Source organism: Sapajus apella, unplaced genomic scaffold, assembly GCF_009761245.1.
Source record: "Sapajus apella isolate SASKATOON/1434 unplaced genomic scaffold, GSC_monkey_1.0 scaffold14, whole genome shotgun sequence".
Classification (NCBI taxonomy): domain Eukaryota; kingdom Metazoa; phylum Chordata; class Mammalia; order Primates; family Cebidae; genus Sapajus; species Sapajus apella.
Window position 1 is genome coordinate 14,234,251 of NW_022436954.1, and position 24,814 is coordinate 14,259,064.

Consider the following 24,814-nt stretch of genomic DNA (forward strand, 5'->3'; position numbering starts at 1 on the left):
GTGGCTCAAGGCTGTAGTCCCAGCACTTTGGGAGGCCGAGGCGGGAGGATCACCTGAGGTTGCAAGTTTGAGACCAGCCTGACCAACACGGAGAAACCCCATCACTGCTTAAAATACAAAAACTAGCCAGGCGCAGTGGTGCACGCCTGTAATCCCAGCTACTCTGAGGCAGGAGAATCACTTGAACCCGGGAAGCAGAGGTTGCAGTGAGCCGAGATCACACCATTGCACTCCAGCCTGGGCAACAAGAGCCAAACTCTGTCTGAAAACAAAAACAAAAACAAAACTATGAAATCATAAAAAGACATGGATGAAATTCAAAGGCACAGTACTCAGAAAAATAAATTTCCAACACCTAGTGAATGAATAGAATTGTTTTATTCCATCCATAAAATGGAATACCACTTACTGATAAGCAGGAATAAAATATAATTGTCTGGTAGAGCAATGAATCTCAAATTATTTCTTGCTAAGTTGCAAAAGCCAAACTCAAAAAGTTACACGCATTGTGATTCTATTGATATAATATTCTGGACCAGGCAAAATTGTAACAACAGAAAGCACGAGGCAAAATTGTAACAACAGAAAGCACATCTGTGGTTGCCAGAACTTGGGAGTAAAGGAACATAATTGGCTACAAAGTGATAAAAGGACTTTATAGGGTGATAAAAATATTCTATACCTTGATGTGCTTTCATAATTGTATCAAAATTCATATAACTGACACTTATAAATGGTGAATTTTTGTTTACATTAAAACTTTAGAAAACTAGCAATTACATAATTTATCATTGCTTCAGAATAAGTAATAACTAGAGCAATGTTCTGCTTCTTTTTTTTTTTTTTTTTTTTTTTTTTGAGATAGGGTCTCACTCTGTCACCCAGGCTAGAGGGCAGTGGCACAATCTCTTCTGACTGAAACCTCTGCCTCCGGGGTTCAAGTGATTGTCTAGCTTCAGCCTCCCAAGCAGCTGGGACTACAGGCATATGCCACCACGCTGGACTACTTTTTTGTATATTTTGGTAAAGACGGGCTTTTACCATGTTGGCCAAGCTGGTCTGGAACTCCTGACCTCAAGTGCTCTGACCGTCTCAGCCTCCTAAAGTTCTAGAATTACAGGTGTAAGCCACCATGCCCGGCCAATGCTCTGCTTCTTAGTGTGGATCCTGTTTACAGGATTGTGTTTGACTTGTCTTGTAAAGTTTCAGCAAGCTGTACATTCTGACATGTATGTTTCTCTATTTTATTCAATAAAATTAAAAAAAAACTTATTGTGTTGTAACTTTTGTAGGTCCTATAAACTCCTATTAATTTATTGCCCTTAGAATAAGTCTTATCATCTTACTGATTCTTCCATTAATAACATCATTAATCAATGTTTAATGAGTGTTCATTTTATATTTGTACGGGTCATGGTTTCAACATTTTGAAAATTATAGTTTAATGCTTTCAGGTCTGCCAGTTTCTCTGAAATTCTTAACTCTCTTAATTTCAAATACATTTGTCTTCACATATTTTCTTTCTATCTGCCTTCCTTATGTTTCATATAGTGAGTACTCACTCTTGTATTTTACAAAATTATTCTTGATTTAATTTTTTTATTACTTATATTTTTGGTTTATTATTCTGAGTTATATAAATAATTTTATGCCCCCCTGATGCCTAGTAATCTCATTTCTGATATATTTTATTTTCTCAAATATTTAGGCATTATCATTTTGTTTAACAATATTTAAGAGATATTTTATAGAGTACTTGATTTATATGGGGTTTTGTTTCATGCCCTGAATATAGTACGTTTTAAAACATTTTTTTTTTTTTGTTATTTTCGTCCTTTGTGTTTTAACTATCATCATATGGAGTTCAGTTGCCATCTTCTTGCTCCATCCACGTTTAAATGTGCTGGGCATCTTGACCCTCAGAAGGTACATATGAAGTTGGTGATATATCAAGGTAACTTTTCCAGGATTGTGCTGAAGGAATCACTCTCTAGCTTTCATTGTGGCCTAAAAATATTACTGTGTAGCTACTTTAGATCTCAAAGCTAAGCCTAATTTATGATCAAATTCTCCCTGCAGTTCCTTGAGCCCCATAGCTAGTCAGTTCTTGCCTTTCAAAGTGATCCTCTACACCTTCACATTTTGTGTTGCTCTAACAGTGTTCCGAAACCCACATCTCCCCAAACTCTCCTTTCTTAATGAAATTTTTCTTCCTAGTGATTCTACTTGACTCGGTTACCTTTTTTTTTTTTTTTTCCCAGCGTTTTGTTTTCCTTAAGGTGAAGACTTTTCCTACTGAAAGGGTTCATTGTTGCATATTTCTGAGATCCTTAATTACCTTGAGCACAGTTTCAATCATTCACAATCCTTTGGTGACACCTGTATTGAGACTAGGCAGGGGTTGAGGTGGTAATTCACCTGAAACTTGTTACATATAAAAGCTTACCTACTCTTCCAGCTTGATTTTGCTGGGATTTTAACTCAATAAATTGCCTTTTCTTTTTACCAGTGGAATTTGAAAATTTACAAATTCCATGTGTTATAAGTACTGTTAATCCTTCCTTTTCCCTGTTAATTCTGTGTCGGGTTAAAAACTTTTTTTTTTTTTTTTTTTTTGCTAATTTAATGAGATTCTGCTGCAACACGGTGCTTTGACTCAATTATTTTTATTTTCAGGTTTTGTGGTGGTGGCTTTTGATATAATGTTGTAAAAACAAATAAAAAATCATCCATTTATATATTTTTCACTTTCACTCATTTCATGTTTGCTGGCTTATTGATTTTTAAGTATGTTCAGGGAGATTCTGAGTTTATTAATGAAAGTTTATGGCTGCCTTGCATCAGTTCCTTTCTCTCTTTCCTTCCATCTCTTTCTACCATTTTCTTTCTTCTTTCATTCCTTCCTTCTTTTCTCTTTTTCTCCCTTTCTGTCTTTCTCCCATTCTCTCTCTCTACTTCTTTACTTATGAATGCAATGAGTAGAGGTGCAATTTTGTTGTATGGATATATTGAATAGCGGTGAAGTTTCGACTTTTAGTGTATCCATCTCCTAAATAATGTGAATGTTGCACCCATTAAGTAATTTCTTATTCTCCACACACCTCTGATTCTCTCACCCTTGCAACTTTCCATTGTAATTCATTCCACACTCTATGTCATACGTAGACATTATTTAGTTCCCACTTACAGGTGAGAACGTATCATATTTGACTTTCTTTTTTTTTTAATTGTTTCACTTAGGATAATGGCCTCCAGTTTTATCCATGTTGCTACAAAAGGCATGCTTTCATTCTTTTTATGGTGAATAGCATTCATCTACTTATATATAACATTTTTTCTGTATGTAGTCATCCATGGTTGAATACTTAGACTGATTCTATATTTTTCTTGCTACAAATAGTACTGTGATAAACATATAAGTGCAGGTTATCACAGAATTAGCATTTGATCCAGCCATTCAACTACTGGATGTCTAGCCAAAGGAAGATACTGATTTGTCTTTGGGCAGATATCCAGTAGCTGGATCAAATGGTTATTCAATTTTTAGTTCTTTGAGAAATCTCCATACTGTTTTCCATAGAGGCAGTACACTCTAACTGGTGTGAGATGATATCTGATTATGGTTTCAATTTTCACTTTTGTGATGATAAGTCATGTTGAGCATTTTTTCATATGCTTATTGGCCATTTACATGTTTTCATTTGTAAAATGTTTATTCATATCTTTTGGTCACTTTTAAATAAGGTTATTTTTCTTTTTTGAATTGTTAGAATTATTTCTAAATTATGGATACTAATCTCCCATCAGATGCATAATTTGTGAATATTTCCTCTCATTATGTGGATTGTGTTGATGATTTAGTTTGCTGTACAGGAGCTTTATAGTTTAATTACATCTCATGAGTTTATTTTTGTTTATGTTGACTGTATTTTGGAGGTATCAGTCATGAAATATTTGCTTATACCGATGTCCAGAAAAATTTTTCCTGGTTTTTCTTCTAGTATTTTTCCATTTTCAAGTCATATATTTAAATCCTTCATCCAGCTTGGGTTGATTTTTGTATATGTAAATGGTAATCCAGTTTTCCCAGCATCATTTATTGAAAACAGGATTTTTTGTCCAGTGTATACTTTTGTTAAATTTGTTAAAAATTGGTTGTATGTAGATATATGGCTTCATTTATGAGTTGTTTATTCTTTTGCATTGATCTGTGTCTACCTTGTACCCTACCATACTGTTGTGATTATTACAGCATTATAGTGTAACTTAAAGCCTGGTAATGTGATGCATTGAGCCTTATTTTTTGCTTGGGATTGCTTTGGCCATTTACACTCTTTTTTTTTGTTCCACATGCATATTAGGATTATTTGTTCTAATTTTATGAAAAATCATGTTGGTCTTCTGATAAAGGTTGCATTAAATCTACAGATTGCTTTAGGCAGTATATTCATTTTAAAATATTAATTCTTATTTTTTTTAACTTTCAAATTTTAAGTTCAGGGGTCCATGTCAGGATGTGCAGGTTTGTTATATAGGTAAATGTGTAACACACACATATATATATATGTGTGTGTGTGTGTGTGTGTGTGTGTGTGTATGTATTTTTTTTTTAAAGTATGTTAAATATTGGTCCCAAGTCTCTTCTGGCTTGTAGGTTTCCACTCTGAAGTCTACTGTTAGCCTGATGGGCTACCCTTCGTAGGTGATCTGGCATTTCTCTCCAGCTGCCTTTAACATTTTTTCTTTCATTTGAATTTGGAGAATTTGATGATTCTGATAATTATGTGTCTTAGGGATAATCTTTTGATGGAGTATCTTACTGGAGTTCTCTCCATTTTCTGAATTTAAATGTTTGCCTGTCTAGCTAGGTTGGGGAAGTTCTCCCGGATGATATCCTGAAATATGTTTTCCAAATTGGTTCCATTCTCTCCATCTCTTTCAGGTAACCCAATAAGTCATAAATTCAGTTTATTTACATAATTTTGTATTTCTTGGAGGTTTTTTTATTGTTTTTTTTCTTTTTTTTCTATTTTTATATGTCTGTCTTATCTCAGAAAGACAGTCTGCAAGCTCTGATTCTTTCCTCTGCTTGATGTATTCCACTGTTAATACTTCTGATTGGACTGTGAAGTTCTTGTAGTGTGTTTTTCAGCTCTGTCAGGTCTGTTATGTTCCCCTCTATACTGGTTATTTTGGCTGTCAGCTCTTGCATTGTTTTACCATGATTCTTAGCTTCTTTGTACTGGGTTACAATATACTCCATTACCTCAACAAAGTTTGTTTTTAATCTACATTTTTGGTCCTACTTCTGTCATTTTAGCCACCTCAGCATCAGCAGAGTTCGGAACGCTTGCAGGAGAGGTCTTGGAGTCATGCTGCAACTTCATTGTGCTGCTTGGTCATTCAAGTATGCTGATATTTTAACGAGGAAAATCTTTCGTAAAGAAGGCCTAACATCATACATGACTTCAATCTGTGGAATTGAAATAAAGTAGATTGCCCTCTATCATTTGGGTGAACTTCATCCAATAGGTTGATTGGCACAAAAATTACCACCCTTTCACAAGGAAAAGAGTATTCTTCAAAGGACTGTCTCAAACATTATCAACCACAATGGCTCTTCCTGGTTCTATGACAGACTGCTTATGGACTCAACTGAAACAGTAGCCCTTCTGGGTCTCCTGCCTGCCCACTCACCCTACAAATGTTGGATTTACTAACCTTTAAAATTAGTAGCTCTGGGATTTCTGGGATTGGCTAATATGATTAGTTTTAAAGACATTAATGAGGCTGGATATGGTGGCTCACACTTGTAATCCCATCACTTTGGGAGGCCAGGGTGGGAGGATCACTTGAGTCCAGGAGTTCAAGACTAACCTATGCAATATATTGAGAACTGTCTCTATAGAAAGAAAGAAAAAAAAAAAAAAAAACACAAAACAGAGTGGTGGTGTTCCATCTACTTAAGAGGGCTGAGATAGGAGGATCACGTGAACCTGGGAGGTTGAGGATGTAGTGAGCAATGATCATGCCAACAGGGTCCTATAGGTGAGGGACAAAATATAAACTATGTAGAGGTATGCTATACTCTGAAATAAGTATTTGAGTTTTCTAATATATACAAGCTGAAATTCAGAAAATATGTTTGGAAATGGATATTAAGGATATGAGATAAAGATGGAAGAAATATATTACTGGATCAGACCAAATGTATTGATACAAGTCCATTAAGCAGAAATATCGTATTTAATGTTGCAGCTCAAAGAGTGAGAAAAGGCTCTAACACATTTGCTGTTTGGCTAAAATATGGACCAAAAGGTGGCCCAGAGTGAGTTAGACATCTGGAAATGTCCAAAAGATACATTGCGCACCAAAAGAACTTTTGGTTCTTTGAATAACCTCCACACTGATAAAGGTTGAACTACATTCCCACGAGGGTTATATAAGCATTTCCCTTTCACCACCTCCATGCCAACACCTATTATTTTTAGACTTTCTAATAATGGCCATTCTGGCTGGGATAAGGTGAAATCAATCTCATGGGGGTTTCAATTTGCATTTATAAGATAATTAGTGATGTTGAGCAGTTTTTCAAATGTTTGTTGGCCATTTCTATATCTTCTTTTGAGAAATGTCTATTCATGACATTTGCCTACTTTTTGATAGGATTTTTTTTTCTTGCTGATTTGAATTCTTCGTGGATTTTTGGATATTAGTACTTTGTTGGATCCGTAGTTTGTAAATATTTTCTCCCATTCTGTGGGCTCTCTGTCTACTCCATTTATTATTTATTTTGGTGTGCAGAAGCTTTTTAGTTTAATTATGTTCCATTTATTTATTTTTGTTTCTGTTGCATTTAATTTTCAAGTCTCAGTCATAAGTTCTTTGCCTTGGCCAATGCCTGAAAGAAACTTTTCTAGGTATTCTTCTAAAAGTTTTATGGTTTCGGGTCTTAAATTTAAGTCTTTAATTCATCTTGTGTTGATTTTTGTACATGGTGAGAGATAGAAATCCAGTTTCATTATTTTACATGAGGATATCCAGTTTTCCCAGCACCATTTATTGAACAGGGTGTCCTGTGCTCAGTTTATGTTTTTGTATGCTTTCTCAAAGATCAGCTGGTTGTAAGTATTAGCCTTTATGTCTGGGTTCTTCGTGTTCTATCTGTCTATGTATCTATTCTTACACCAGTACATGATTTTTTTGTTACTATAGCCTTGGTTGTAAGTATTTGCCTTTATTTCTGGGTTCTCTATGTTCCATCTGTTTTGCATCTATTCTTATACCAGTACATTTCTTTTTGTTGTTGTTGTTATTATAGCCTTGTAGTATAATTTTAAGATTTGTTCTTTCTGCTCAGGATTGCTTTGGCTAGCTAGGCTCTTTTTAGGTTCCACATTAATTTTGGGATTGTTGTTTCTTATTCTGTGAAAAATAAAGTTGGCATTTTGATAGGAATTGCATTGAATTTGTATATTTCCTTGGGGAGTAATGATGGCAACGGCAGTCTATCTGGGGTAGCTTCTGTGAAGACGCCAGCTGCAGCAGGGGAGGCAGCCGGAGCATCGTGCTCCACAGAGTCAGAGTGGGCCAGGAACAGGCAGAAGCCCTGCCCCGTACTAAGTTGGCAGGGTGGGAACCCTGCATTCCCAGGAACAGCTGCAGCCACGCTGCTCTGGCTTCAGACCTGAGCATCCCTGTGTTTGGGTGCCCAAGAAACCCCTTGCCCCCCTCATGCTTTAAAGTACCTGCTCTTGCTCCCTGCCTCTCCCACTCCAGGGCGAAGCAAAGTTGTGGCTGAGCCTGGGCACTATTGCAACCCAGCCAGGTGTGTGCACACTCAGGCAGCACTAGCACACCAGCCCCCTGCTGCCTTGGCCTCCTCTGGACTTTGGGTACCAACAAGCATGGGAGAGAGGCTGTGGGGGGTGCTGAGGATGGCTTGCCATAGACCTGCAGGCACCTCTTGGCACATACAGCCTGGGAGCCTTGAATGGTAGAAGACAGCAAATTCCTGGGCAGAAAGGGGCAGGTCTCCACCCATCTTCAAGCCAGGGATGGCCTGGGATGCCAGTTCTGGGTGGAGTCTATAGCCTGGAGTGAGAATTTAATGTTGCTTTTTCTGGGCCCTCCATGGCCACCCATGGGCCAATCAGTATGCACTTTTTTTCTGAGCCCATGAAAACCCCAGACTCAGCCAGGCTTAGACTCCAACCACCAGCTGAAGGAAGGAGCTACCAAATTGAAATCTTCTTGACTCATTGGGACAACCTGCCTGTGGAAAGGAGCTCCCCAGTATGTGTCTCCTCTCCACTGAGAGCTGGACCCTTGTCAGGAGGACCTGCTTGTGAAAAGAAACTACCCTCTGCAGGTCTCCTGAGAGCTGTTCTGTTGCTTAATGAAGCTCCTCTCTGCCTTGTTCATCCTTCAGTTGTCAATGTACCTCATTCTTCCTCTATGTGGAACAAGAACTCAGGACCACCAAAGGATGGGACTGATAGAGCTGTAACATAAACAGGGCTGAAACACATCCCTCTTCCACATTGCGGGCAATGATTTGGTAGAGTTGCTACAGCCCTTTAGGAAGCCCAGACCTAGGGGCTGCTCAAGCCAGGGCTATAATGCCCTCTTCAGGGCTCTATGGTTTCTGGCATCTCCAAGCTTTCAGACACCACCACACTCCCCCTGTTCAGATGCAGGTACCCACAGGGGAAGCTACTTGTGTTACCTCTGATCCAGTCACAGCCTCGCATAGAGCCAGGATCTGTGCTTGCACCTTGAGCTGCCTGCCCTGCTGCAGCAGCCAGTGTGCCTGGCTGTGTGTCGTGGCTGGACCTTATTCTCACTTGCTTATACACCCCTTGCTGCTCTGTACCTGGCTCGCCCTTGGCAGGTGTGAGTTCCAGGCCAGGAGCTCAGTAGAAGGGCAGCCTGCCAGGCAGAGTTAGCAGAATGAGTCCAGCAGATGTGAGCGATACTCAGACAGAAGGCCACAGAGGTTTCAGGCTGGCAAAGCAACACCCCAAGGATCCTGGGACAGTATGGCCAGTTTCACAATACTGACTCTTCCCATCTGTGAGCAGATTTAAATAAAATTCTGTATTTTTAAATTTTGAATTGCTTTTGGAATGAGTTAAGACTTGGGGTGCTATTCAGATTGAATTAATGTATTTTTTATGTGAGAAGGACTTAAATGTTGGAGTCCTGGGTCAAAATGTTATGTTTTATATGTGTCTCTTCCAAAATTCAGTTGTTGCCATGTGGTAGCATTAAGACGTGGGACCTTTAAGAGGTGATTAGGCTATAAGGGCTCCTTCTTTGTTAATGAAATTAAGGCTTACATAAAAGGCTTCCTGCAGCATTTGGCTAGCTTTCTCCCTTTCCCATCTACCTTCTACCATGTCAGGATGGAGCAAGAAGGCTCTCACCAGACCGTAAACGCTGCCACCTTAATACTGGACTTCCCAGAGTCCAGAAATGTGGAAAAATAAATTTTTATCCTTTATAAATTACCCAGCCTCAGGTATTCTGTTTTAGAAGCACAAAATGGACTAAGTGCATAGAATGCATTGGTTTTCCATCACATTGTTTAAGTATTGTCCACTTTACAGCATAGTACTTGAGGTATGGAATATCAAGGATTTTCCATCCTCTTCTCGGGGAAGGGTGAGGGCATTTTTGATTTTACTAAGAATAGAAATATCATGTTAGGTAGAAGTTTGATCTTATTTTTGTTTTTGTTTGGAGATTAAGTATGGTTTAAGGAGATGGATATGACTGCCAGAATGACAAGGGGTAGACTCATGTTGATTAAATTTAATGTGTCAAATGGGCTATGACATGCTTACATTTGGTTAAACATTAATTTCTGTGTTACTCTAAGGATGTTTTTGGAGAGATTAACATTGAAATTGGTGGCATTTGAGGAATGCTTTGTGCCCTCCATAATGTGGGTTGGCCTTATTCAATTAGATGAAGGTTTGCATGGAGCAAAAAGACTAGCCTCTCCAAAGCAAGAGTTATTTCTCCATCAGACTGCCTTCGGATCTTGTCTCCATCACCAGCTCTTCCTGGTTCTGCAGCATATTGCCCATGGGCTCCAACTAGATTATCAGTAATCCTGGATCTTCAGCCTGATGACCCACCCTGCAGACTTTGGAATTGCCAGCCTCCCAAAATCACACGAGCCAATTCCTTGTAATGAATGCCTCCCCCACCACCCTTCCTCCAGCCACCTCTCTTGCTCATACATCCTATGGTCTGTTTCTCTGGAGAACCCTGACTAGCACACGCCCTTCTTTGGGTCTTCTGAGCATTTTGTACCTACGATTTTATGTTTTCTTATTTTTAGATAAGCCTTGACCATTTTGTCTTCGAATGTTTATTCTGATCCATTCTCCTCTGACTCTTGTTCTGAAACACTAACTGTATTTATATTAGACTGTTTGATGTTGCCATAGAGTTTTTTGATACCTACTATTTTCAGATTTTTTTCTTTACTTTTCCCTCTGGTTAATTTATGTTGCTTTATCTGCAAGTTCACTAATACTTTTCGCACGTTACTGAATCTACTGATAAGCTGTGAAAGAAATTCTTTGTCTCAGATATTGTGAGTGTGAGCATGAGTTTTATTTATAGGATTTTATTGAACACTTTCTTATATTTTCTATTTCCGATATTTCTCGCATATTCATGCATGGTGTTTACACTCTCCACTTAAGTATTGTCCACTTCATAGCACAGTACTTTAATTTTTAGTGCTTTTTAGTCAAAGACAACCAGCAACAAAGGTTTTTGAAGAAGTTAATTTAATTTAATTTAATTTAATTTTTTTGGTAAATGCTTGGTGGGGGCCTCCAGAGAAGAACTTGGGAGTGAATGCCAACTCTTTTATTCTAGGACTTCCTGATTTTCCAATAACTCTCACTTGGCCTTTAATATTACTTAGTTTTAATTTGATTTCTTCTTATCTGTTTGTATGATGAACAAATATTTCTCATACTCTGTGCCCATGGAGAAAGAAAGAGATGTTCAGGCATCTCATCTCCATTTGAAGTAACTTGGACCTTCTTGGAATTCAGATTTCTTGGATGTTTTCAACCTTGGTTCTCTGAGAGACTGATGAAAAGTTCTAATTTTATAGATCACTTGGCTTTTTAAATCGTTAGAATGAGAAGAATGTACTTTGCTGCTTTCCAAATCCCATGTAGAAGTAGAAGTTCTGTACATGATTTAAAATCCTACCCAATATTGTGATGTCAAATGTTTTCTTTCTGGATAATTCCCCATTCACCACTGCAATATTCCTCTGGAGTTTTAGTTCTACACCTTAAAAATATAATGGAACCTCAGAGTCAGCATACATATAACTGATCTTAATGACTCAACTCCTACCATATCCGTCTTTTTTCTTTATCTCCTTCCTTTCTCTTTCCTTCCTTCTCCTTTTTCTGTCTCTCTGTCTGTCTTTTTTCTCTCTCTCTCACTTTTTCTTTTTATCTTTGTCTTGTTTTATCATATAGGCTCAAAACTTGAAAACTCAACAGGTCTCAATAAATAAAATGAATTGTCAAATCCAGATGAAATTTCACTTTCAATAACTTTTATTTTTAATGAATTTTAAAATTTATAATTGACAAAAAAAATTGTACATATCTATTTATGGAGTACACTGTGATGTTTCAATGTATGTATACATTGTAAAATGATAAAATCAAGGTAATCAGGATATCCATCACTTTAAACATTTATCATTTATTTGGGGAATAACATTTAAAATATTCCTTGCCAGCTGTCTTAAAACACATATTACACTGTTACTGCCACAGTCACCTACTGTGTAATAAAACATTAGAACTTACTTTTCCTGTTTAATTGTTATTTCATACCAATCAACTAGCCTCATTTAATCTGTCTTCACTACCCTGTGCAGCCTCTGATAACCACATTTCTTTTCACTTACTTTTTACTTCTATAAAATTAATTTTTTTATTCTACATATAAGTGAGATCATTCAGTATTTGTATTTCTGTGCTTGGCTTATTTCGCTTACTTATTCATCCATGTTGCCACTTTTATTCTGTTTATTTCTCAAGAGTATTCCACTGTGTGTGTGGGTTGGGGGGAGGTGACATTTTCTTTATGTATTCATTTGTAGATAGGGATTTAGGCTTATTCCATATCTTGCATACCGCAAATAATGCTGCCATAAACATTAGAGTGCAGATACCTCTTTGACATACTGATTTCTCGAAACTTCTACATCTCAATGAATGGAATGAGTGGCCAAATCCAGTGGAAACCACATTTCCAAAACTTTTAAAATACATTCCTTTTCCTTCTTATTTCTGCCACAGACTTAAGGAAGAACTTCAGTACTGTACGTCATGCTCTCTGGAGGATGACTAATAAAGTTGGCAAAATGGAAAGATAAATCTGTTCTTTCATTCCATGTATAACAAGCTTAAAAACAGGAACCCTGTAATAGACAGCTTAAACGTGAATCTTGACATCATCCTTTAGAGCTATGTGGTATTGAACAAATTACTTAAAATTTATGTGCTGCTGTTTCCTCAACTTTGTTAAAAGGTATTACTACAATAACTTCCTGAAGTTATGATAATTACATAAGTTAATGTAGTAAAAACATTCATATGATTGTCCAGTACCCAATAGGCATATGTGTTAATTATTGGTATTAAATATAATTCATTCATGTACTCACTATTTATTTAATAAATATTTTCTCAGTAAACCATAAGTTCCAGGTACTCTTTTAGGACTCAGGGATACAATTTTGAGGACAAAGAGGCCCAATGTCTGCTTTTATGCAAGTTACAACATCAGCATCATGGTAGATCTGGATAGTATAAACCGCGTGCTAAATGGCAACTGTGATAAGTGAGAGAGGCTCTATGGGGTCAAACTGAGTCAAATAATTCTTTTGGAGGGAAAGGTAATTGAGCTCACATGTGTAATATAATGTTTTATTGACAGAAGAGTTAAATATACCATTTTTCACATTGACCTGAACAAATGGCAGGTCATTGGCAACTGCTTATTCACATCATTTTTTTTCTAATTGATTAAGATAAAGAGAGAAATAGAAAACTTTTCATGCTGGTTAATTTGACAAGTTCTGAATGAATTTGTTGAATGAATTACTAACCAGATATTTTTATGCATATGTCAGTGCATCATTTTACCTAGTGCTCACCAATTTCTTTCTCAAAGAATGAATATTTTTGCTAATTTGAAAGAGATACAAAAAAAAATAGCAACCTTGACTAAAGTGTTACCTAACTATTTTGACACCATAATTTGAAAAACCCTCCAAAAAGATTAATGATTCTGGAATTCTGCAGAAATTTAAAATTTTGTGAGTAAGCTATTTAGATACATTTTTGAAGCAGATATTATTTTCTTCCAGAACATTCTCCTCAAAAGACCAGAAAACTAAATTTTAAGATTCTGTATGTTCAAATAGCTTATTTTTATAAGAAAATTTTGTCTACAGTGTAATCAGGGTTTTGTTTCTAAAAATAGTTTTATTTCTTTAAGAGGAAATTTAGTACAGATATTGACTGCAAGCATTTGCTTGTTCAAATAGAGAGGGTTGGGTTCTTTTTACATAATTAATTAGTGAATATTAGAAACTGATGTCTGAAATTTTCAGGGTGGTTACTATGTTATGATTGGATCATTATTATTCACATAATAAATATGTGGAAGGACAAGTGCGTATTTTATTGAAAAGACAATTTCCACTTTTAATGAATCTTTGGATAAACAAATGTTGTAACAAAACTTACTAAAGCAGAGTATATAAAGTAGAGCCAATGTGAGTAGACATAAAACAAAATAATTTCCATTCCGTGGGCTTGCTCACTATGTGTAAACTTTGAGGAAGAATGGCATTGCAGTCATTTCTCATAAATAGAGTAGATAGAGGATAATGGAGGACTACAAAGTGAGAAAGGATGCTAGTTTGTCAGACCTTAGAGCAGTCATTTACACATACATCGTGGTTTCATTTCTGGGGTACAGTGTTTTCTGAGCCTTCAGAACACTCTCAATAAATATTAGCATATAGAACACGTATAGTTTCAGAATGAATACAATCAATTTCAGTGTTTGAAAAGGGACAAGGAAAGCATTTAAGACTGGAAAAAAATGTATGGTGTAGATGTAAACACAGTAAAAGGCATGTTTAGAAGCTTGAATAGATCTCAGTTTATGAAGGCACACTTAGGGAAAATAAAGTAAAATTTGGGAATTTCTTCTTAGGGCTTATAGAAAGAGGAAGTTACTCCACAATGAATACTAAAAACCTTTTATAAGCAATGTAAGCATTTATCAGTTCACAGGATTCTGCAGGATTCACTTACTAGTTACTGATGTATAACTGACTTTTACTTAGTGTGAACGCTGTCAACAGCAATATCTTTGTATCAAATAATACTTAATATAGATCTCTAAACAAATTAATTAGCATGTATATGATGCAGTTTATCTAAATTTGAAAAAATGCTGCATTGGTAGGCTAATTAATGCCTTTTTGAAAATATTCTTTGATATGCAAGTACTTTAAAATATGGAGATGTGGACTCTGACACTCAACATTTTGTTCAGGTTTACTCAATTTTAAAGATGTAATTTATGTAAGAACCAGTTTCTCACAAGCAATCTTTTGATTGCCCACTTTACATCTTTGTTCCTCAAACTGTAGATGATGGGATTCAGCATGGGAATCACAATAGTGTAAAATATCGACACTATCATGTCATGGTCTGAAGCATAACTAGATCTTGGTCTCATATAACTGAAGAGAATTGTTCCATGATAAATTGTCACTCCAGTTAGGTGAGAGCCACATGTAGAGAACACCTTATGCCTTCCCTCAGCAGAATGCATCTTCAGAATGGCCAACAGAATGAAACCATAGGAGATCAGGACAATCAGGATAGTGACTATCTCAATAAAGCCCACAAAGTAGAAGAGTAGAAGCTGGTTTATGTGAGTGTCAGAACAAGAAATAGCAAGGAGAGCAGGCATATCACAAAAGACATGCTGAATTTCATTGGATCCACAGAAGGACAGGCTAAATGTAGCCACCGTATGTATAGTAGCATGTAAAATGCCAGCAAGATAGGAAGCAGTGATGAATGGCACGTAGACTCTGGGTGACATGTTCACTGAATACAGGAGCGGGTTGTAGATGGCTACATAGCGATCATAAGCCATTGCAGCCAAGAGAAAGCATTCTGTGGTTCCAAAAGCAACAAAAAGAAGCATCTGTGCTGCACATCCAATAAATGAAATGGATTTATTTTTTGCCAGGAAATTGACCAACATTTTTGGAGTGACAACTGTAGAATAGCAGACATCCAAGAACGATAAAACACCAAGAAAATAGTACATGGGGTTGTGGAGCCGGGAATCCTCAATGACCAATACAACCAGCCCTAAATTGCCTATTAAAGTAAACAGATAGATTGCAAGAAATAGTAGAAATAAGAAGACTTGCAGCTCAAAATCATCTGTGAAGCCTGTCAATATAAACATGGTGACTTTGGTTTTGTTCTTCAATGGAATCCCGTGTATATCCAAACCTGATGACCGCTTGTCCATTTCAGTTTTTCCTTATAGATTATAAAGGTTATAGCCTGTGAAAATAGAGCCCACTCAGTTACAGCCTAGTTTTTTCCTTAGGGAGTAATAATTTCCCTGGTAGTAATGGAATAGACAATGAAGAAGGAATTGGACCCAAATGCATGAATTTCATTGTATAAGTAAAAGGAAAAAAATAATATGTAATTCATTTCTTGGCTAAATTTATCATGCTTTAAAAAACCCTGCTAATTAAATTGATTTTATTTTCTCATTAATTTTCACTTGAATGTTTTACTGCTTGCTCTCATATTCTTTCCTAAAGTTCACAAAGATTACTGAATGTAGAAATATTTAAATCCAAATATGTTACAGCAGAAAGCACACACTTGAGTAGTCTTGTGTTTGTGATGAAGTACATGAAATGCCTTTTGTATATGCTCACAATTTTTAAAATAGGAGAAATCACACTCACAGCATAGTTGAATTTAAATTTAAAAACAAAATTATTTAAGTTGAAAGGCTTCCAGATGACTAGAAAATGGGGATAAGTCAGACTTACATTTCAACTTGTCACATTCAGCAGCCTTTCCCAGGGAAACCATTTTATGTCTTCTGTTCTGGTAATCATCTTGTTCCACTAAATAGAAGAGCTGACCACATTCTGGAGATAGACATACCTTCTTTACAAACAAACAGTGCAATGTATTTTATTTTCAGAATTTTTCCTCTTGAAATATTATCACCTACTTGTCAGTTTTGCCCGCTGTACCTTACTTATCATAACTGGTTTCAAATTTCAATTTAATAACAATGTGAGCTGTATCTTACCAGTAATTCATATGTTTTTTTTTGTTTGTTTTTTTTTTTTTTTTTTTTTTTTTTTTTTTGAGGCAGAGTCTCTCTGCCACCAGGCTGGAGTGCAGTGGCGCGATCTCGGCTCACTGCAACCTCCGCCTCCCGGGTTCAAGCGATTCTCCTGCCTCACCCTCTCGAGTTGTTAGGACTACAGGCGTGTGCCACCACTTCCAGCTGATTTTTGTGTGTGTGTTTTTAGTAGGGATGGGGTTTCTCCATGTTGGCCAGGATGAGCTTTATCTCCTGTCCTGATGATCCACCCTCCTTGGCCTCCCAAAGTGCTGGGATTAGAGGCGTGAGCCACTGCACCTGGCCATGTTTGTTATTCTTGCAAAGTCCTTGGATGTATGTAAAAACATATTTCTGTTAAAAAATAAATCATGGCCATTCTTTTAATGTATTACAGTTGCTTTTAGAGTTTCTAAAATTACCAATAATAACTATAAAAATTATTTATAGAATATAATTTGCAAGAACGGAGTGTTTAATATCTGGATTTTTTTCCTAATGGTGTCATTCTGTTTTACACTGCGAGTATGAAGAAGGAAAGCCAGGTGTTTATATATATTATTATAGAAATGTCCCAACAGATCCATGTGGAAGATTTTTTCTAGTATATAAAATAGCCCCATAAATGAGGGACTACAGAACAAAACAAAAATTCTCATTTGGTTCCTATAAAATTCTAGAGTAATTCAGTTAAATTCCACTTTCTGTGTAAATCCAGACAACTTACATGTTACTTATGAGGACACACATACACAAGTATATTAATTTTGTTGAATTATTATGTTAATAAAATAGCTTACAAAGTCATCAATAAGTTATCAATTGTAAATATCTATTTATGCATTTTTGAGTCATGAAAAAATACAGTGCTCTTTTAAAAATTCCTATCCTTTCTCCCAGATTTTCTTTTCTTCCTCTCTAGCGTCCTTCCTTTCTGTGTTAGAAAAATCAGTGCTATATATACAAATGTTTACTGACGAGAATCAGGAAAAAACAGGAATTAGGCAAATAAGAAGAAGCATGATTCAAATAAAAAATATGCCCATGAATTTTTAAAAATATGCTAATAGTCTACCAGTGGAGTCCATTACGAAATACACGTTTACCACCATCTTATTTTATTTTCCTATCTTATCTTATTTTCCTAAGATATCTGAGATAAGGGAACTGTAGAATACTAGGAACTATACTTGTTCTCTAAAACCTTATATTGAAATCTCATGTTTAGCATCTAATGACAGTACAAGTTTGGAAAAATTACTTCTTCCAATCTAAAGATAACTAAGATTGGACAAAACTTTCACATATACCTTGTTCAACAACATAATCATGAGGTGATTGCACAGTTCTTTTTTAATAAATAAATTTTTATTATATGTAAATAATGTATAAATATAAAATATGAATTAAAATTTTATTTGTATATAGATAAATAGGACTTTACAAAATCAATATAGTTTTGGAAATGTTATACCCAGAAACTATGGAAAATAGCATTTTTGTGTCATTAAATTACTTAAAAATATTAGGCTTAAATAGAATATGAAAATTTAAAATAATAACTAAAGTTGTCTGTTAGTCAATTACCTAACTTTTATAATAAACCTAAACTTTTCTGGTATTCCTGTATCAGAAAATAAAATAAATTGAACCCAAAGTGAAATAAATCCAAAAGCTACTTAAAAGATCATTTTCTCTCTATCTAATAATTTTTCTAAATTTGAGACATTTAGAAAATGCTTTTTTGAATATTCATCAGAAAAAATTAAATCAAATTTCTAATTTATAGCTCTACTCACCAAAATATGTAGGAAGTCCTTTATATTTTCTGTGATATATATCCTAGAAGGCATATGATTTAATTTGTGATGCAACTTTTGAGATTAACAGAATCATCTCTTTTATATTTAAATATTAAAGCATACATTTTCAAATACAATATAGCTCCTATAATATGTTATACATAATTAAAAGGTTTTCCTCCTACCTGTGGAAATAAACTGCTCATTCAGTTAGGTACATGATAAATATTATGCATGTGGATTCTTATATCAGCTTCTCAAGTTCTTCAAGTCCTCTGGGATGCCCCATTGAAGAAACACACTAATTCTTTTCTGGGACAGATATGTATCAAGAATACTTTTTAAATAGTAAACAAGTGAATGTTTCTGGACTAATGAACTACATGATGGAAATGATTACATGAAGGAACTTTGGCTTCTAGTTAAAAAAAAAAAGTGATACTTAACTGGAAAAGAAATCTAATGATACAAGACCTAATTCCAGCTCTGATGCTAAATAGTTATACGTTCAGTAAGATGATAAATTCTCTAATTTCCAGTTTCTTTTTTCTGGGACTATAACATGTATATTCTCTGAAAATCCTGTATATATGTAATAAAATAATATGGAAGCATAACTTATGACAGGATTTATAACCTTTAATCAAGTTTACTTATTTAATTTTAAAGGGCTATACTTCTAAGTTGTATGAGAAGCAGATTTAGACTCCTCAAGTGTTCTATCCCTTGTGAAGATATAAATATAAGCACATGAATAAGAGGTATTGACAGGATAATGTACAGATAATAATATTTAATATATAGAAACTTAGAATATTGGAGCTCTTGCAGAGATAAAGGTCAAACTTTTTGACTTGAATTTACTCTTGTCTTGGAGATTCTATATACTAAATGTACAAGCTGCTACCTGGCTATGTACATAAGCAAGTCTCAGTAAAATTATGGAAAATACACAGATGTCTAGCTATGCTTCATACCCCGTAATTATAAATTGGTAGATAGAAAATACTGATTTATGAAATCGGAATGTAAAATATAAAGAAAAGAAAGCTGATACTGGAAGGCAGCCTAACTGTGAACCATCTATTAATTAAAATCCCAAACAGATTTATAGATTCAATGCAATTACAGTTAAAATTGAGTAAGAGTTTTTTTGTGTGGGAACTGAGAAGTTGATTCTACGATTTATATGCAAAAGTAAAAAAAAGCTAAGGGAGTCAAAACAGTTTTGAAAAAGAAGAATGAACTTGGAATATTTACATAATCTGTGAATAGGACTGATTTTAGGACTTGCCACTAAGCCGAAATAACCAAGATGGTGAGATACTGGGTAAAAACATACACTTCAATTAATAATATAGAATAAAGTGTTCAGAACCAGATTCACACATGTATGGCCAATTGATTTCTGACATAATAAAAGGTAATCTTCATTGCATGCTCGTCTTTAAAAATGTGTCACTGAAAAGAATTCTCAGTGTCATTTTATATCACTTCATTCAGATATTGTTTCTGATATCCCCACATCATAAAGTTACAGTCTAGACCCTCTCTAAAGTACATCCAAAGCTTTCAACAACATCGTATTTCATCCCTTTCTCTGTCTTTTCTTCTCTTCATGGTGTTTACAGTCCCTGATATAAGTTTTCCATTTCTCCCCAAAGTAGGCCCAAAATTAATTTTAAATATATAAATACATGAATAATTATGAAAATTATTTTACTACTCCAGACTCAATATGCTCACCTGCAAAATAAAAAACAGTTCACTAGATCTATAGTTTCTAATTCAGTTGCCCTTCAAGAACATCTGGAGAATTAAGAAATGTAACAGCTTTGCTCTGCCTCCTTTGTCTACCAATGTAAATTTCTCTATTTAGATTCTAGGCATGTGTATGTGTGTTTTGTGGATATTTATGTGTGTGTATCTATGTATGTATATATGTATCTATATATACATACATATATATGTGTGTTTATATGTATATGTGCACATATTTATGTGTGTGTGTGTATATATATACACCCCCTATGTATAGGGCTGTGTATATACATAAATAATACATAAACATACAATACAGTAGTACTCCATTAGTACTCCCTGATCCATGGGGGTACTACTGTATTGTATGTTTATATATAGTGTATTTATGTATATACACTGCCCTATACATATGGCCACCGCATCCATGGGGGTAACATTCCAAGACCTCCAGGGGATGCCTAAAACTTCAGATAGTATCAAGGTTTATACAAGAATAACCATTTCTTTGGAATTTGCTTTATTGATCTTTGCAGATATTGTAGGGGTTTATTCTTTTTTGGAAATCAAAGATTTATTGGCACCATTTTCCCAACAATGCATACCCAATTTGTGTCTCCATGTCACATTTTGATAATTCTTGTGATATTTAAAACTTTATTATAATTATACATGTATGGTAATCTGTGATCAGTAATCTTTGATTACTATTTCAGTTGTTTTAGGGCATCATGAACTGTGCCCATATAGGATGGCAAACTTAATCAGTAAATGTCACGTTTCCTGACTGCTCCACAGACCTTCTCTTCCTCAGTTCTCTCCCTGACTTTGGGCCTCAATATTTCCTGAGACACAACAATATTGAAATTAAGCCAATTAATAATGCTACAATAATCACCAAGTGTCAAGTGAAAGTAAGAGTCACATGTGTTTAACTTTAAATCAAACCAGAAATGATTAAGGTTAGTGAGGAAGGCATGTCAAAAATCAAGACAGGCCAGCAGCTAGGCTTCTTGTGCTAATTAATTAGTCAAGTGGTGAATGCAAAGGAAAAGTTCTTGAAAAATGTTAAAAGTGCTACTCCAGTGAACATATAAATGATAAAGTGTAATAGCCTAACTGCTGATATGGAGAAAATGTTAGTTGTCTGGGTAGAAGACGAAAGCAGCTGCAACGTTAGCTTAAACCAAAGCCTAATCCAGACCAAGATCCTAACTGTGATCAATTCTATGAAGACTGAGAGGGTAAGGAAACTGCAGAAGAAAAGTTGAAAGCTAGTAGGGGTTGATGAGAGTTCATGAGGTTCAAGCAAGAAGTTATTGCCATAAAAGTGCAAAGTGAATCAGCAAGTGCTAATTTGGAAGCTGCAATACATTATAGAGAAGATCTGCTAAGATCATTGATAAAGGTGGCTATATTAAACAACAGATTTTTAGTGTAGACAAAACAACATTCTAATGGAAGTAAATGCCATCTGGGACTTTCATAGCCAGAAAATAGGAGTTAATTCCTGGCTTCAGAGCTTTGTTGAAAAAACAGGTTGATGCTTTTCTTAGGGGCTAATGTAGCTGGTGACTTTAAGGTGAAACCAGTGATCATTTATCATTCCAAATGTCTGAGGGCCCTTAATAATTATACAGATTTGTTGTACTCTGCCTGTGCTGCACAAGTAGAACAAGCCTGGATGATAGAATATCTGTTTACAGCATGGCTTACTAAATATTTTAAGTCCACTGTTGAGACCTATTGCTCAGGTAAAATTATTTCTTTCAAAATATAACTACTCATTGACAATGTATCTTGTTGCCTAAAAGTTCTGATGGAGATGTACAAGAAGATTAATGTTATTTTCATGCATGCTAATACAATATCCATTTTGCAGCTCATGGACCAGGGAGTGACTTTAAATTTTAAGTCTTATTTTTTATTTATTTTTTTGAGACAGAGATTCACTCTGTTGCCCAGGCTGGAGTGAAGTGGCATGTCTTCTGGCTCATTGCAACCTCCACCTCCCGAGTTCAAGTGATTCTCGTGCCTCAAACTCCCAAGTAGCTGGTATTACAGGCACCTGCCACCATGCCCTGTTAATTTTTTTTTTTTTTAATTTTTAGTAGATATGAGGTTTTACCCTGTTGGCCAGGCTGGTCTCAAACTCCTGACCTCAGGTGACCCTTCCACCTCAGCCTCGTAAAGTGCTGGGATTACAGGTATGAGCCACCTCACCCAACCTTCAAGTTTTTATTTATTTATTTATATATTTGTTGAGAAAGAGTCTTGCTCTGTCACCCAGGCTGGAGTGCAGTGGAGTGATCTCCGTTCACTGTAACCTCTGCCTCCCACGTCCAAGTAATTCTCCTGCCTCTGCCTCTCAAGTAGCTGGGATTACAGGTGTGTGCCATCATGCCTGTCTAATTTTGTGTTTTTGGTGGAGATGGGGTTTCACCATATTGGCCAGGCTGGCATCGAACTCCTGACCTTGTGATCCACCCACATTGGCCTCCAAAAGTGCCGGGATTACAGGCATGAGCCACCGCACCCAGCCTCAAGTCTTATTTTTTAAGAAATACATTTTGCAATATTATAGCTGCCTTAGATAGTGGGTCCATTGATGGATCTTGGCAAAGTAAATCGAAAGCCTCCTGGAAAATATTCAACATTCTAGATGCTAGTAAGGATATTTATGATTCATGGGAGGAACTCATATTATAAATATTAATTGGAGTTTGAAAGAAGTTGATCCTAATCCTCATTTGCGACTTTGAAGGCTTCACAACTTTAGTGGATGAAGTAACTACAGATATGGTGGAAAAAGTCAGAGAACTAGAACTGGAATAGAGTCTGAGGGTAACTGAATTGCTGCAATCTCATGACCAACCTTGAAGAGATGGGGAATTGCTTCTTATGAAAGAGCAAATAAAGAATTTTCTAAGATGACATATACTGCTGGTGAAGATGCTGTTAACAACATTGGAATGACAACAAATAATTTAGAATATTCCATAAAGTTAGTGGTTTAGCCCATTTTCATACTGTTATGAAGAAATACCTGAGACTGGGTAATTTATAAGAAAATGAAGTCCAATGGACTTGTTGGGGAGGCCTCACAATTATAGTGGAAGGTAAAGGAGGAGCAAAGGTACATCTTACATGACTGCAGGCAAGAGAGAGGGTGCTGGGGAACTGCCCATTATAAAACCATCAGATTTCATGACACTTACTCACTATCAAAAAAACAGCAAGGGAAACATCCGCCTTTGTGATTCAATTACCTCCTACTGTGTCCCTCCGATGACATGTGGGGATTATGGGAGGTACAATTCAAGATGAGATTTGGGTGGAACACAACCAAACCATATTAGTAAGTAATAAAGCCGTGGCAGGGTTTAAAAGGATTGGTTCCAATTTTGAAAGAAGCTCTACTATGAATAAAATGTTCTCAGACAAGACAGCATTGCTTGATACAGATAAATATTTTGAGAAATGGAGAGTCAACCAATGTGGCAAACTTTATTGTTGTCTCATTTTAAGAAATTGCCACAGCCTTCCCAACTTTCAGCAACCACCACCTTATGGGTCATCAGACATTTTATTGATTGTTTTATGTATTTTAGACGTTTTATTGATTTGTTATGTATATTCTTTGTTCCTTACTTTCAATCTTACTGCTTATTTTTGTGGTTGGGTTGTTGTGTAGTGATTTGATTTATTTTCTCTTTCTCTGTGTATTGGCTCTACATATAAGTTTTGTAATACCACATGTTGTCTTAATGGTGGTAATCTTTTCACTTTCAGATGTAAGACTTTCTTGAACATTGAGCATTGTTTTTAAAAGTGGTCTAACGCTGATAAATTCCCTTAGTTTTTGCTTGTTTATGGAAGGTTTTATTTATCCATTACTTCTGAAGAATAACTTTACTGTGGATAATATTCCTGGGTAGCAGCTTTTTTTTTCTTTTAGTACTTTGCATATATCATAACATTTTTTCCTGATCTGTAAGATTTCTGCTGAGTCATCCCCTGTTAGTCTAATGAGGGTTTTCTTACATGTGACTTGAGGCTTTTCTCCTGCTGCTTTCAAAATTCTTTGTCTTTAATTTTTGACAATTTGACTATAATGTGCTTCAGAAAAGATATATTTCAACAGAATCTATTCAGGGTTATTTGACTTTCCTGGACCTGCATATTCATCTCCAAGACTTGGGCATTTTTTTGCTATTATTTCATTAGCTATGTTTTCTTCACCTTTTTCCTTTTGCTCATCTACTGGACTATCTGTAATACAAATATTTGTTCACTTTACGATGTCCCAAAATCTGGGCACAGAAGTGTTTTGCAGGCCTGTGATAGGGGAGCACAGTTGCTTGGTTGTACTGGGGGCATACCCAGCAGGGGCAAGACTATAAGACAGTTTTCCAGGGCCTTATTAGGGGTCCAGGGCCTTTGGTTAGGCCAGGCCATGTAATGTGGGGGACAGGAGTGCTACATGGCTATTTCTCAGGTCCTGGGCAGGGGTGCCGGTAGGTATTCCACTACCCAGAAATGTATTAGCTGTTTGGAGGTTCAGGTGCCTTTCCAGCTTGGGAAATGGCATGTGGACAGTTTGGCTGGCTAAAGGGCGGATTTGCCCTGGCTGGGACTAGCACATTTTTCTCTAGCTGGAAATACAGTGGTGGGGGTTGATTTTCTTGCTGTGCAGACTAGAGTCACAGAGTCAATCCTGGACCCAAACTCTGTCCCTGTGGGTTTGACATAATAAAGATGGAGCCCCAGGGCTG

The 24,814-nt window shown here is 36.0% G+C and overlaps 1 protein-coding gene across 1 annotated transcript; it reads right to left on the reverse strand.

Annotated features, from left to right (window-relative positions):
* Positions 1 to 14,643: 14,643 nt before the first annotated feature.
* Positions 14,644 to 16,393, reverse strand: LOC116554547 (olfactory receptor 5T3-like). The gene is given in 3 exon segments (XM_032282466.1): positions 14,644 to 15,683; positions 16,172 to 16,273; positions 16,360 to 16,393. Coding segments are annotated over 3 exon segments (1,176 nt in total).
* Positions 16,394 to 24,814: the final 8,421 nt, after the last annotated feature.